General features: G+C 53.1%; 1 protein-coding gene across 4 annotated transcripts in view; it reads right to left on the bottom strand.

The window, feature by feature from the left end:
- Window positions 1-11234, bottom strand: part of DLGAP4 (DLG associated protein 4) — an 86055-nt gene extending 74821 nt beyond the window's left edge. For 2 of the 4 annotated variants that reach the window (XM_047068080.1, XM_047068082.1), the window contains exons 1-4: window positions 10236-11234; window positions 7316-7557; window positions 4886-5000; window positions 2166-2216 (exon numbers count right to left, since the gene is read on the bottom strand). In XM_047068080.1, the coding sequence (XP_046924036.1) occupies window positions 2166-2216; window positions 4886-5000; window positions 7316-7557; window positions 10236-11234 (1407 nt within the window). Of the gene's footprint in view, window positions 1-2165; window positions 2217-2767; window positions 2915-4885; window positions 5001-7315; window positions 7558-10235 lie in introns of all 4 variants that reach the window. The other 2 variants (XM_047068079.1, XM_047068081.1) reach the window with 2 other exon arrangements.
- Window positions 11235-15597: the final 4363 nt, after the last annotated feature.

Below are 15597 nucleotides of genomic sequence, written 5' to 3' on the forward strand. Positions count from 1 at the left end.
CAGAGATGAAGCTGATGCAATAATCTGGTGAGAGAAGATAAAACTGGAATAAGGGTAGTGGCAGTGAGGATTGATTAGTGATGTCTGCCATGGGCAGTATGGAGAATGGGGATGTGTATGCTATGTGCCATCTCACATCCAGTTCAACCTTGTGTAGGTGGTTTCTAAGTGTCTCTCTAGAGATGGCCATCCAAGGTCCTACAGATCTGCAGTTGAGAGTGTGGGCATACAGGGGCCCACCATCCATATACTCTCCAAGGGTCCTGGAAGGGTATGTCTGACCCAGGTCTCAGGGCATGATGGTAACTGGAGACCACACAGTATAATCTGAGGAGTCAGCTGGCAAAGGATGGATACTGAATGGAAGTCCTGGGGGAGGCCTACGCAAGAAGGGAGAGGGCAGAAGTTGACTGAGCACCATGTGGAGGAAAGATGGAGCTGGGCCTGGGACCAGCTCTGCCTTGGACCTGGCTGTGTGACCTCCAAGTATCACTATCCTCTGGGTCAGTGTCTCCTATCTAAATGAAATGGGATGCTTGTGTACTTGTCTGGCACTGCATCAGGTAAAACGACTAGATGGATCATCACCCAATCTGCAGCATATGTTTGTAAAGCTCTAAATTTGTGCTGTCCAATATGGTAGCAGCTAACCATGTGTGGCTATTTAGGTGTACATTAATTTAAATTAAAAATTCAGTTCCTTAGCTACACTGGCTACATTTCACTTGCTCATGCTATCTTACTGGACAGCATGTAGTACACAACATTCCCACCTTCACAGAAAGTTCTATCGGACGATACTGATAAACTGAAATGCAGGCCATGTGGCATACCCAAAACTCATCTAGAGTGGGTATTCAAGAGATAGGTGTTTATCCTCCACAGGTACAACCTGAGGTACACTGAAAGGCCCTCGTGATTGCCAAGGGCAATGAGGTCTTGCTTAGGGACTGCAGCCATGGCATAGCTCTGGAACTAGGCTGCCAGAGTTTCAACCCTGGGTCCATCATTTCCTTGTAATATGAATGTAGGCAAGTCACTTAACTGCTCTGTGCCTCAGTTTCCGCATCTATAAAATAGGGACTAATTATAGACCAGATTTCATAGGATTGTTGTCAAGATTAAATGAGATAATTCATATCACATGCTTAGAACAGTGTCAGGAGAGTAAGCACCTGGTGACCTGTCCCTATTATTATAGGCAGCTCTGTGAGGTGAGTACAAGGATTTGTAAATATTGGCTAAGATGCTCACAAGCTCTGGAGGGCAGGCCAATGGGTCAGGGCTGTTGGTACGTATATCTCTGAGGATATACTGTGTGCAGGGAATGCCCTGGAATTTTGTATGTTAACACATCACATCCTTACCACGAGCCTGTGGAAGTTAGGGGAGAAGGAGGTCACTTGGCTCACTGTGGGCTCCCCAAAGACCCTCTGGAATAATGTGTTTGACAAGAACCATGACATGAGGGTGGAGGCACACGAGGCATCCATAGCTGGAGTCAGGAGATGAGGGGCCAGGCCCAGATTTGCCCCTTGGACAGGTCCCTTGTTCACTGCTGGCTGCAATGAGGGGGTGAGCTTGGAGTACCTTTCCTGTCTCTCTTTATGGCCTTGGGGCTGGGGCCTGGGAAGGAGGAGAGGGCCACTTCCAGGGGCAGGATGGTGTGTATGGGAAGGGGGCACCGTTAGGGCAACCAGACAGTGCCAGGACTGGCACCACCTCCACCAAGTTTTGTAAAATTGAAAAGTCTCTGCATTCATGCCAACACCCCAACATACTTAAAGGTCTTGCTGGAGCCCAAGAAAGGTGGCCAATACCACCAGCCCGCGCCCATCAACTTGTCCAAATAAAAGTCTCCTAGCTAGAAGACTCTCAGGGTATGCTTTCTCTTATCCCAGGATTATTTCTTCCCCCATCCATAGGACTAGCCCATTCTTTCCCATTTTTAAGAAGAGGAAACTGAGGCACAGAACAATGAAGTGAAAGGGCCAGTGAGTGGAAGGTCAGGGCAGAGTGTGGGTCTCACTGGATGTGACTTTCCTGGTGCTGGCTCTGTTTCCTGGTTCTGGCCTGGGCAGGGGCTAAGACCACTCAGATGCCAGGTGTCAGGCCTAGCCCTGGACTCTGGGATCAGGGTACAAGAGAATGGCAAGCATACTGACCTGCTGTTCATGGCCAAACAACTGGGGGATCAGGGAGGCCTGTCCAAAAATCTGCAGGAAAGAGAGGGGGAGGGTTATGGGGAGACCAAAGGTGGGAACTGGGGTAGGGGATTCAGGCTCAGCTGCAAGAGAACTAGTGGATGGCTGGTCTAACCTCCCCAGACTGGCTGAGGCCTAGGTGCTAGGAGGTCTCACTTAGCTTCCTTCAGGGATGGGAGGCTCACTCCTTCTGGGGCTGGGTGCTACTGACGATTTGTAATCTGCGGTTTACACATGTTTCTTTTGGTCTGGCCCCTGGGAGATGCCCTGTCTGCTGCCTCTCACCTAGGCAGGTGGCTCTCCCACCCCCAGATCTACAGATTAGGCCCAGAACCCAGAGACTTCTCTTCCCTGGTCAGGGCCTACATATCCTAGTGCCTGGTGGGAAGGGGGATCCTTCTGGCAGGAGTCAAGGCCTCAGAGACACAGCCAGAGGGATATCTCTGACTTTAGGGGCACATATGTGGCTTGGATCACTCAATCTTCTAGGGGTGAGGGTTTGAGAGCTCAGAGGGCCCTGGCCTAGGAGAGGGCTGGGCTGGACAGAGGGCAGTGGCAGAGACCTGGTGGCATCCCCAGCCTGGCTGATTCCATGTGCTCTTTTGTGTAGCCAAAGGACAAAAGTGTTCCTTCCAGATGCCAGGGCCAGGCAGAGGTGAAGATGAGTTGTCTGAGAGAGGAAGACTCAGAGAGAAACATGGATGTGGGACCTACCAGAGGGAGTTGGAGAAAAATGTGTATGAGGAGAGAGAAAAACAGAGGGAGACAGATACAAAGAGGAAGACTGAGGGACAAGAGAACATGGTAGGATGGGAGACACAGGGAGGGAAGCCACCCATTCAGCAAACACCTATGTGCCCTGTGCCTCGTGCTGAGGTCAAGGACGCCATGGGGAACCACACAGCAAGGCCCCACTTGCAGGGGGCTCCCAGTCTTAAGAAGGAGACAGACACCAAGTAAATAAACAGATATAATTCCAGATAGGATAGTGCTGTCAAGAAAATGAAGCAGGGTAAGGGAACAGTGCCCTCGGGGCTCCTTTAGAAAACCATAGGGCAGGTTCCCCTGAAGTGACATTTGAGCCAAGACCAGAAACACGGAGAAGAACCAGCTGAGCAAATATTTGAGAGAGGGGTGCTCCTGGGAGAGGGAACAGCGAATGCAGAAATCAGGACAGGAATTGGGTGTGTGTGTGTGTGTGAGGAGCAGAAAGGAGGCCAGTGTGGCTGGAACGGGTGGCTGACAGAGCAAGTCTGAGATCCTGTGTGAGAGAGAGGCAGGCCGTACAAGTCTGAGTGAGGAGTCTGGCTTTCATTGAGGGCAGGTGGGAACCATGGAGGGTTTGGAACAGGAATGTGGTGTGATCTGCCTTACATCCTTCACAAGCTCCCTCTGGCCACTGGGAACAGAGTGCAGTTGATAGGCCTAGAGGCCACGGCAACTGTTCATGTGAAATTTGGTGGGGCCTGGATGAGGATGGCAGGGACAGAGAGTCCGGGGTGCTCTATTCCTCCCCATGTCTGAGGTCAGTCTCCTTGGTTTGGGAACGACAGTGCTGGGGGCAGGGGGCTGGGGTTGGAGCGGGGTGGGGGGGTGGCTTTGGCCAGGCGAGGAACAACGGAGTGGTGAGGAGCTGGGGTCCAAAAGCCTTCCAGGTCTAAGCAGTGCAAGCTTGGGCCATGGGGCTACACACAGTGGGACCTGCGGCCTGTTCCTGCCCAGAGAGGAGGCTGGGTCTGCACCTGGCGCCTCCATTGCCTCACTCTGCTACTACCAGCAGGTGTTGCCTTCTCTGGGCCTCACCTCCCCATCCACACCATGCGGGGGGCCCTTGAAACTTAGCTGATCCTCCCTTTGCAAACCCTAAAGTGCTGTGCATATGTCAGAGGCTGGGGTCCGGGTCTAGGTCTGACAGCCCCGGATCCCTGCCCAGCTTTGCCTTCTCCTTGCTGTGTGGCCTCACTTATCTGAGCCTGTTTCCTCATCTGTGAAATGGGGATATAAGTAATGAGCACACCCACCCCCGGAGGTGGCTGTGAGGGTTCAAGGAGTTGGTGGTTATGAGAATGAAAAAGTACAGCACAGTATGCTTATTGCTGTTAGTGGCAGAGGTGTCTGGACCCTGGAAGTCCAACTTTCCACTGAGCCGGTGGGCCTTGGAGGTCCAGAGTAGAGAAGCAACTTACTCAAGGTCACACAGCAAAATAACAATAATAACCATAAAGTTAGGCACCCTTTTCTGAGAACACTACATTCATTATCTCATTAATTCCTCACAACCTTTGAGATAGGAATTGTCACCCTTCTGTGGTAAATCAGGAAACTGAGGCTCAGGGAGGGAGTGACTTGTCCTGGGTCCATACTATCAGTGACAAGACTGGAACTCAAACCCAGGTTTCCAGTTACCTCTCTTCAGGGCTCCTGGGTCTATAGCAGTGGTGTGGTCCCTCCCTCAGGGCTCTCAGCTTAGTTCATGCAATGTCAGGCCCTGTGACTGCTCTCCAGGCACAGGACAGTCAGTGGGGCAGACATACATACACAGGCAGCTTCAGGAACAAAGACCAAACAGAAGCACAGTGTGGACATCTGGGGACTGCTCAACAAGGGCTCAGCCTGGATGTCTGTCCTCTTGGGTGAGAGCTCTCACACCCACTGACCATCTGGCTACCCACTACCCTCACCTGGCTGATGCAGCTGGAGTCGTTGAGGCTGTCGCTGACGGGATTGTAGTCCTCCTCCCAGCTTGGACACTTGGAGGGCAGCAGCATGTCCACTGAATCCAGGCGGTCCAGACTCCTGGTGAGGGTGGGGGGCAGACAGGGCTCAGCACACCCATTGTTCAGCCTGGGAAACTGAGGCCCCGAGGGGAAAAGACTGGCCAAGGTCATCCAGTGGCAGAGGGAAAAATGGAAGTCACTGCCAGCCTGTGTAGTGTTGGTGAGTGAAGGAGAGTAGGTGGGTGTCAGGGTCAAGGAGCATGGGGAGAGCTCCCAGCTTTTGGAGGCTTGCATCTGGAGTGTGCAGGTGGTCCCCACCTGTCATGTCTGCTGCAGCCGCAAGGTGGCAGCACAAGCTCACTTTTGACCATCTCAAACCCAAGGCAGAGCATACCAGCCCGGTTCAGTGGCTGGACGGAGTAGGTAGGTCAAGGCTCAGAGCCTTGATTTCAGGCTAGAACTGCCCAAAGGGCATCAGTTTCCAGATGGTTCCAGATATCAGTTTCCACATGATATCCAGATGGCTTCCACCAGCCTCCCAAAGACTCACCACTTCCCATGGCCCTGGCTCTTCAATTTTTCTCACATCTATCTGACCCTGGGTTCCTCCTTCACCACTGCTCTGGGGTGAAGATTCAAGCACCAACAGCTCAGGCCTTGACACAGATGAGCTTGGATTGGAATCCAACTTCCTCACTGGGTGACCGTGGGCAATCATAACCCCTTGCCTATGTCTCAGTTTCCTTACCTATAAAGTGGGGATGACAATGTGCCTGCCTGCTTGAGGATTCAGTAATGCAGATTAAAGTGCACTGGGGCAGGTAAAGAGCCCAGAGTACAGCAAGTGCTAACAGATGGTGCCCGTAACTATTGCTACTATTGTATTATTTAATTCCCTCTCATTCAAGGTCTCTACCTGGGTGGGTCCTGTCCACCTCTCCCACCTCAGTGCCCACTGGTCATTCGCGGAGCTGTGGGATCTCAGTACTAGAAAGTGTCTTAGAGATCATCCAGCTTAACCCCCTCACTTAAAGATGGGGAAACTGAGACTCAGAGAGGGACAGACCTGGGACTGGACAATGGTGTCCTGAATTCCCACCTGGAGACCATTCCTTGCCTTCTGTCCCACTGTGCACCCCTTAAGCAAATCCCTGTCCCAAGGAGACTTGGCTTCTCTGAGGACACTGCCCCTCCCTGCATCAGTGCTATGTTACTGCTTTCTTCCCTCTGTCAAAGTCTTCCCAGAAGCCTTGGCTCATGCCCCTAGTAGTTGAAGAACTAAGCTTGTTTCCTTTAACTCTCCTTTTTGTTTCTGACTTGCTTTAGTTTCTTTTCCTCAAAGGACTCTGAAACTGCTCTACTAAGTTTTACCTGGTTTGCACTTAGTGATGGGCTTTTCTGTAACCCCCCCCCCTTTTCTGTTCTGATTCCCATGGTAACTTCTGCATGTGAAGGCCTCACATCTAACATTTTAATTGTTGCTTTCTGTGTGCATGCATCTCATTTGTTCACACTTTCATTAATTCTTCTTCCAAGTCTTAAAGCAACAGGATGGAGCTCAAATGGTGGAATTCTAGGCAGGGTGATGGGACAGGTGAAGGTTATTTATCTCCCTTTGACTTAGGGATATATCCACCTCCTCAGTCTTGGAGCTCACCACATGCATGAATTACAGGGGCAAGGGCAGAGGGGTCTCTGGCCTTCCCTGGTCAGTACCTTGCTGGTACAAGTGGTGGGCCCACTAAGGGCAGGGTTCTCCTAACCTGAAGAAGAGGGTTCCCTAGCACAGTTCTCCTGTGGGAGTGTAACTCACCTGGGCATGTGACTCCTGTGGGCAGGGTTTACCTGGGCCACTCTAGAGAGATTCTCCTTATTGTTTACCAAAGGATGAGGCTCACCTGGGGTCGGGACTTAACTGTTGGGGGCTTATGGGGTGGTTCAACAAATGACAGCGTTCTCCAGAGTCACCTTATCAAATGCAGGGCCAACCTAAGGATGACGATCTCTGGGAGAGGGCTAACCCAGGGGGGCTGGATCTTTGGGAGCCCGGGTTCACCCGGATCTTTGGCTGTACGGCCAGGATTCGCCTATGGGGTGGGACTTTCCTAGGGGCCCGTAGCGGAGGAAAGCGAGGTTCCCAGGAGTGGGACGTACTTGTGAGGAGCTCATCTAGGGACTAGCCTTGCCCGTGTGCGGAGCCCGTGAGAGCGAAGGACGCTTTCCCAGGGAAGGAAGAGCTCACGAGCGGGAGGGGCTCCCAAAAGGGCAAGTTAGCCTGTGGGCGGGGCTCCCCGGAGGCAGGACTTCGGAGACGTCCTGGGGCTGGTACTCGGCGTTCCGGGGGGCGGCGCTTGCCTGTGGGCGGGGCTCTAGGAGGCGGGGCAGAGCGCTCACCTGCGGGGGTTGCTCTGTTCTCCCAGCGACTGCTGCGTGGCCCTCAGGTAGCTCTGGCGCCGCGCTGCCGTCTTGGGTGAGGGCTTGGGGCTGCCGCCGGACTCGTCGCTGTCCTCGTCACCCATGGCCTTGATGTAGCTGCCGCTGCGCATGCGCCTGCAGGGTATGGGGCCCTCGGCCGCGGAGTCCGCCTCGCGCGGGGACAGCAGCGCGGTGCTCCACTCGCCGCCGCCGCCGGGCACCTGAGGATGGGCGGACAGGCCTCAGCGAGGGTGGCGAGGGGTGCGGAGCAGCGCACACCCTCAGCGCGCCGCCGGCCGCCCAGCCTCGGGCACATCACCTGGGTAATGGTGCTCCGGACCCTGAAGCTCCCCGGCTCTCCACCTCAGAGGGTTTTGGCCTTCCATGCTGGGTACTGCCTTTGAAGCCACCTGGCAGCAGGGCAGAGCCCCAGGCTGGGAAGGATACTTGAGTTCCAGAGACAGCTCTGCCACAGCTTCACTGTGTGGCCTTAAGCAAATCCTTGCCCCTCTCGGGCCTCAGATTTCTCTCTCCATGGATCCCAGGCTGGGTGCGCCCCGGCCAAACCGCCCAGCCTATAAGATCACAATAGTATCCACTGCAGCTCCCCGATTCTGAGCACCCACTGTGTTCCTATCACTTCACTCTGTTATCTCAGAGGATAGCTTATGATCCCACTACACGGATGAGAACATCAGGCCAGAAAGAGGTCCTCAGACCTGGCACCAAGAGCCTGTCCTATGATGGGGGCAGGGAGGACTGCTCAGATGACACCAGCACATCAGTAGGGAGGCAGGGTTCTTGGAGCCAGTCAACATCCTGTATCTCACTGGTGGGTAAGCCAAGGCACAGGGTGCAGAGAGGCTTGTGGGAGTCTGGCAGCCAGGTGGTGACCTGGAACAAGGGCTGTTTTCCCATCTGACATGTATACACAGTGGACGTTCACTTCATGATCAAAGAGTACACACATCTTAGTGCCTGCAGAGCCTCAGCCCAAGCACAGAGTGCACCCACCCCGCCATGTCCACATATCTCAGAGGGCAAGCAAGCATACCTTCCCCCACACACCCATCTCACCAAGGACACACCCCACAGCCTCTACTTCGCCACGTGCCCGCCCCTACACAAGTACACGGCGTGAACACAGAGCATACTCACACCCGTCCTCACAAACACAGTAAGCAACCACTACACCGTGGACACACTGCAACATGACCCTACTTCACTGTGTCTTTGCCTCAACATGTACAGAGTGCACAACCTCTCTAGGCTCTATACACTTCACCACAGATGTCCGGGTAACAAACATTTCTCAGTGTCCACACCATACCCATTCTTTACCTCATGCACAAATGCACACTCCCAGCATCACCACACCTACACAGACACCACATCCTTCTAGATGCCTGTACTGCCAGTGGCCAATTCTTGGCTAAGGGACAGTTCCTGCCTGGGACTCCCACCCCAGGACTCTCCCCTGTCCCATTTGACCCCCAGTTAACTGCCCAGCCAGTTACTAGGGCCTGCACATTCTATCTCCCATCTTCCCTACCTCCACCTGTCCCTTGGGAAGGTGACATTCTATATTCCTGCTTAAAACCTGTTGCTATCCCAGCATCCCCCCACCCACTTCCCATGACCCAAGCAGGCAGCACAAACCCCAGGGCCTGCAGGACCGTCCTTTCATGATGTTTCTGAAGCCTTTTCACATGACCAGACCAAACCACACCATTTTGAGAGAAAGCCAGGTCACACACCATCCTTTCTGATGTTTCTAAACTAAGGAAGTGGATTGAGAACCACAAAAGCCTTAAATATATAAAATACTGCCTAGATTTCATTTTCCTGCTATTGAAAAAAAATAGCTTTTCCCCCCATAGTCTCTGTCTTTGGAATTTTTATATAGAATGACAAGAACTCAGGGCTTTGTCAGACTTTGATGTTCATCTGCTTCAAAATGCATCTAATGTGTTCCCAAAGGCTGACCAGGTCTGTGCTGGCATACCCCCCAGGATGAAGCACTCACTACCTACAGAAGCAGCCCCTTCCATCTTGGTGGGTATTGAAATCTGCTTCCGTAACCTCCACCCAAGCTTGGGCTTTGCCCCCAGGAACTGTGCCCAGTTCATAGCCACTGGCCCTGCTCTTGACAGCCCCAGGGGATGTGTAGCAACAAAGATGTCTCTGAGCCTTCTGCCACTTTCCAGGAGTGTGCCGTTGATGCATAAGTGCCTGAATAAACATTAACATTTGAAAGAAGCAAGTTAGTCCTGAGCTGAAGCTGGGTTAGGGCCTCCTGAAGCCCTCCATGCCGATCTCCATTACACTCTGTTCACACTGACATGACATGCATCATTCTCTCCCAGCATTCTGATAATCGGGGCTCTGTCTCATCTATTTCTAGCTCTGTTCACTTAAATGTCCATCTGTTCCTCTACCCTTCTCTCTTCTCACATTTCCTGAGCACTACTTCTCTGCCAGACCCTGTCCTGGGCCTTAGGGACACACAGCTGCATCAGATGTGGTCCCTGTCTTCAAGGAGCCCATGGTCTGGTGCGGACAGCAGGCAGGAAGTTGGCAATTAGAACGCTATGCGATTGGTCCTGTGGGGAGGATGGATGGCACAGCTTCCAGATTTGTCCTCTAGAGGGCAGGTACATGTTTTCGTTCCTATTCTGGGCTGGGCTCAGAAGAACCCTAATCAATGTCTGCTGAAAGCGTGACCAGTGGAAGGAATCCTCTTATTAAGCAGGTACTGCCAGACACCCATTTCACAGTGTTTACTCACAGAGGCCCAGAGTGAAGCGACTTTCCAAGCAAATCTGTGGTACAGCTGGCTCTCAGAACTGGTGCCTTCCCCACAGTCCTCACCCCACCCCTAACCCAGGCAGGGACCCACCTGCAGGTAATGGTAGGCTAGACCCTGGTGGCAGGATTTGGACTTTAGCAGGCTCTTATCCAAGGTGGCTGAGGTCTTCTGGCAGACCTCGTGGGCGTGGCTGAGGGTCAGAGTGGACCAGGAGCCCCGCTTGACATAGTTGGTGTCAGTGCCCACCCCGAGGCTGGGACAGGCAGCTGGGGGTGCAGGAGGGGGTGGTGGGGCAGTCAGCTCGGTGGTGGTGTTTTTGGCTGCTTTGAGCATGTGCCCACTGATGGTGTTGTAGGCGTGCATGAAGTAGCGTGGCTGGCTGCGTTCCGCCTGTCGCCCTAGCGTCATCAGCCCAGAGGCTGGGCCACTGCTGCGGAAGGCGCCACTCTCGCCGTCCAAGTTGTCATCAGAGCTCCACCAGCCCGAGATGTTGGAGCGGCTACGCCTTTTGGGCTCCCCAGCCTTGGCCCGCTCCTTGCTCTTGGCCCTCCGGCCCTTGCCGTCCTCCAGGCCACCTTTCTTGCTGCCATTGCCACCAATCTTGCCTGCCGTGCCCTCCAGTGAGGGTGCCTTGGTGAAGAAGAGCCGCTGGACTGAGTGGACCAGGTGGCGGATGCGGCCAGGACTCTCACCACGGGCCTTGGCCTCACCACGGGGGAACTGGAGTGTACTAAAGCCATCGCGGTGGATGGGCAGCTGCTTCTCAAACTGGTCCAGGAGGTTGGCGGGCAGCCGGTTGATCTTGGTGGCCTGGGCATGGCTGGGAAAGGGGCTCTCCTCCGGCACCTCGAAGTGGGAGTTATAGTGGATGCGGGGAAAGGTGCTGCTTGGAGGCGGCAGCTGGTTGTTGAGTGGGAAGAGACCATCCCCAGGCAAAGCGTTCTGGCCAGGGAAGCGAGCCTCGCGGGCAAAGGCCTCCGTGGGCGATAGCAGATAGGGGTTGCGGTCAGGCCCTGCAAACAGGGGCTCATGTGGTGGGTCCAGGCTGTCAGAGAGGTGGCGGGGGCGGCTGTCACCGAGGCCTTTCATGATCCCAGCCCTCGGGGCAGGGGCCGTCGCCCTAGTGGGGCGCCCGGGTTGCCTCTCCCGGGCGGCAGCTGTCCTGAGGGAGAGAAGACAGAGAATAATCAGCTGAGTTTGGAGGGCACAGGGTTCCAGAAGTGTCCTCCAGACCCCCACAGATATCAGGATTGGGAGGATTACTGAAGACTCTTGGCCTACCCTTAACATTTTGGGGTGGAGGACAAGAATACAAATGGAGGCCCGCAAGATCCCATGCTGGCCCTGGAAGCAGGCCTGAGCTCATTTGGGTAGGGAATTCCAGGGTCCCCAGTATCCAGAGTATGGCTCTGAGTGAGCATGTTCCCTTGGCCCCTGAACATTCTTGCCTATAAGGAAGAACATGGTTGTAAGAGGGCCAGAGAAGCCTTCTATTTTTTTTTAATGTTTATTTATTTTTGAGAGAGAGAGAGAGAGAGAGAGCGAGCAGGGGAGGGGCAGAGAGAAGGGAACAGAGGATCCAAAATGGGCTCTGCACTGACAGCAGCGAGCCTGATGTGGGGCTTGAACTCATAGACCTCAAGATCATGACCTGAGCTGAAGTCAGACATTCAACCCATTGAGCCACCCATGCGCCCCCCCCCCCCAGAGGAGCCTTCTAAAGAGTGGGGTCCAGGATAAGGCCTGTCTCACCTGGGTCTGAGGGCAGTACTGTCCAACTCTTACTTTAGCAGAGGATTCTTACATCAAAAATAGACACTCTATAAAAACCTGCTCTGTCCCTCAACAGATGTCTACCAAGTGTGACTTCTGCACTAGGTGCTAGAGGCTCCAACATCACAGAAGCCAATAAGCCCATTAGCACATCATTTCCAACTGGGATAAATCAACGATGGTCAGCCTGGAACAGAGCTCCCAGTGAGTCAATAACAGGAGCACATCCTCAGGACTGGGTGGACAGGACAAGGCCTTGGTTGAGGGTGGCATTTAAGTGGAACCACTATGACCCAGTTTCCCCATTTGTAAAATAGGGCAGTTGGACTGGTTAGATCTTCCATCCAGGACCATGCAGGAAATACCAGTCTCAAACTTAGGCAAGTACCTTTCCTTTCTGGGCCTCAGTCTTCCCGGAGGGGAGTTAGTGAGGTTTCTGAGCCCTGGCCCCACCACCAGCTCTACTCAGAGGAGTCCCAAGGCTTGCTGTGGACTGTGTGCTCGGCGTGCGGAGTATCTGAAAGTAATCAGTGTGGCTGGAACAGAACAAGTGAGGACAAGGGCAGTGGGGATAGAGCTCTTGGAGGGGTGGGCCAGGTCAGAGTGGCCAGGCTCTGGCTGAAGCCAAGAGTGGTAGGCAGAATGATCGCTCCCAAAGTTGCCCACGTCCTAATCCCCCAAACCTATGATTATGTTATTTTACATGTTAAAAGGCCCTTTGCAGATATGATTAACAATCTTGAGATGGAGAGATTATCCTGGATTATCTGGATATATCTGGAGGGATATAGCCTAATCACATGGGTCTTTTTTAGAGGGGAGCAAGAAAGTATCATGATGGAAGCAGAGGTCAGAGTGATATGGGGTCACGAGCCAGGGAATATGGGCAGCCTGTAGAAGACAGAAGAGGCAAGGAGTCAGATTCTCCTCTACAGCCTCCAGAAGGAAGGCAGCCCTGTGACCCATCTTAGACTTATGACCTCTAGGACTGTAAGATAATAAACCTGTGTTGTTTTAAGCCACTAGGTTTTAGAAATTTGTTACAGCAGCCATAGAAACTAATACACCAAGCATAGGTTCTGGTGTCTGAAACTCCCTCTCACCCCTCAGAGCAGCTCTTAAGGCAAATTCCAGATCCCACCAAACACTGCATGAAAAACACTGGCCTAGGTGAAACCTCCATCATATAGATGGGGAAACTGGGACGCTTAGAGGGCAAGAAGTTCTCCAAGATCACACAGTGGGTCCAGCGTCTGGGGCAGTGTGGGACCCACAGCTCTTCCTATTCCTCTGCAGAACTGTCTTGCAACTGTCACCTGGAGCTGGCTGGCCCCCCAACCCTCGAGAATCTGAGGGTTGGACCTTGGACCTAGCCATTTCATGACCAACTATGCCCTAAGCTTTCCTAAGCCCCGAGACTTTTGCAGGGTCCTCCTGGCTCAAAATCTCCCCCTTCCTGCCAGAGACCCTCCTTGCTTCTAGGTGCCTGATGGACCCCACCCTGGAGGCCAGAGCACTGTCATGACAGTCCTCGTGGCTGAGTAGCCCCTTGGAAGCATCTCTGCTTCCACCAGGTGGTTGGTGAGAACATTTATCCCCAGGCTGGAGAGGAAGTCCTCTGACTGACATCTTTATCTTCATTATCTTCACCATATCCTCACAATGGCCACATCAGGTGAGGGACCATGATCTCCATTTTACACATGGGGAAACCAAAGCTAGGAGAGGCTGTTCTCGCCAAGGCAAAAGAGGTAACTTGGATGCCAGCCACCCGTCAGTGTTCCAGACAGTCAAGGGTCCCCCTCCACTCTAGGCAGCAGTGGCTCCCTCCGGGCAAACCTCTTCTTGAAGACAATTTCAGGCAAAACCACCCCTACATCCCTCCTGCCCCCCAGCTTTTTCTTGGCTTCCTTGCATCCCCTGAGGGCCACAGTGATCCCTGGGCTCAGGGGCCAGCCTCCTTGGCTCTCCAGCTGGAGAACTGTGTAGCAATATGTCTTTGATGCCCACTCAACTAAGGACAATGATACTGAAAACTGAGAATGCTATTTGCAAACACAGCCCTGCTGGCTCGCTGGCTTGGCAGGGGCCTGATGCCCCAGAAATGTTGGAGGTGGAGAGGGCTGGTCATCAGGAGCAAAAGACAGTGGCAGAGCACTGCCCCAGAAGTGCACACAACACTTAGTTCTCTTAGCCCAGTGCATCTTCTCCAGCCCTCCCAGGGAGAAGTTGGCTTCAATTTCACAATCCTGAGTTGCCCCAACAGGACCATATGAGCCCAGAACCATGCCTACCTCCCTAAGCCTCACACTGTGTGTTTGTCAAATGGGGCCAAGACGAAGAAGTGAAGGAAGGTGTGGGCAAGTGCTTGGTGAATTGTGAAGTGCTGGCATGTGCTCATTCCCTGGGGCACAAACCCTGGCCCAAGACTGGTGGTGGTCTTGACTGATGAGGCTCCTCACCTGGCTATTTGGGGTGGTTGGGTCCCTGCCTTGGAGGTGCTACTAGGGTTACAGAAGACAGAGTGGGGGCTGCCACCCTCAGGGAGACCTCTAGAGACCAGATAGACAATTTAATGACCACAAGTGACCACTAAACTTCTTTCCTTCCTGTGACTAGGCCCTCATGTTAAAAGAGTCTCTTTCTGGGACGCCTGGGTGGCTCAGTTGGTTGAGCATCTGACTTCGGCTCAGGTCGTGATCTCACAGTTTGTGGGTTTGAGCCCCGCGTTGGGCTCTGTGCTGACAGCTCAGAGCCCGGAGCCTGCTTCAGATTCTGTCTCTCTCTGTCCCTCCCCTATTCATGCTGTCTCGCTCTGTCTCAAAAATAAATATAAAAATTTTTTTAGGGGCGCCTGGGTGGCGCAGTCGGTTGAGCGTCCGACTTCAGCCAGGTCACGATCTCGCGGTCCGTGAGTTCGAGCCCCGCGTCGGGCTCTGGGCTGATGGCTCAGAGCCTGGAGCCTGTTTCTGATTCTGTGTCTCCCTCTCTCTCTGCCCCTCCCCCGTTCATGCTCTGTCTCTCTCTGTCCCAAAAATAAATAAACGTTAAAAAAAAAAATTTAAAAAAAAAAATTTAAAAAAAAAAATTTTTTTTTAAATTAAAAAAAAAAAAGTCTCTTTCTCTGACTTCTGGGCCCGCATGTCTGTCCTTCTACTCCACCTTAAATGCCAGTGCTTCCCAGGGCTGTGGGTGGGCACATAGTGTCCCCACATCAGTAAAATGCTTTGACATAACCCAATGGGGGCTCATGACACACACCTGGGCATCTCCTTAAATTCTTCCCTCTTCTGACTTTCTATGTCCTTCCCCTAGTAACAATCTCTGCTGTGCCCGAAAATGATTCCACCCCTGTCTCACTTCCTACAGTCTAGGTGGAGCCAGCCCTATCCCAGAACCCCAGGAGTGGACACATGACCCAGGTCTAGCCTATCAGCCCTTCATCCTTGAGTACTAATTGGCTCAGAGATGGAAACGGGATCTTTGCTAGCCAGTGAGAGTTGGTCTTGGGATTATGGCTGGATTCTTCAGGAAAAGGTGTCTTACTCTTCAGAAAGAGGGCTGCTATGCTTGTCAGATGTCAGCCTGGAGTCTTTTGTCAAAAAATCTTGCTTAAGTCTCAGATATGAGAGTCAAGAGACTTTTTAATTAGTCTGAGTTGGGTTTCTGTATCTTTCAA

This window comes from Lynx rufus, unplaced genomic scaffold (assembly GCF_022079265.1).
Source record: "Lynx rufus isolate CCGP_SWC_20201006 ecotype Redwood Valley unplaced genomic scaffold, mLynRuf1.p SCAF_8, whole genome shotgun sequence".
NCBI classification, from domain to species: domain Eukaryota; kingdom Metazoa; phylum Chordata; class Mammalia; order Carnivora; family Felidae; genus Lynx; species Lynx rufus.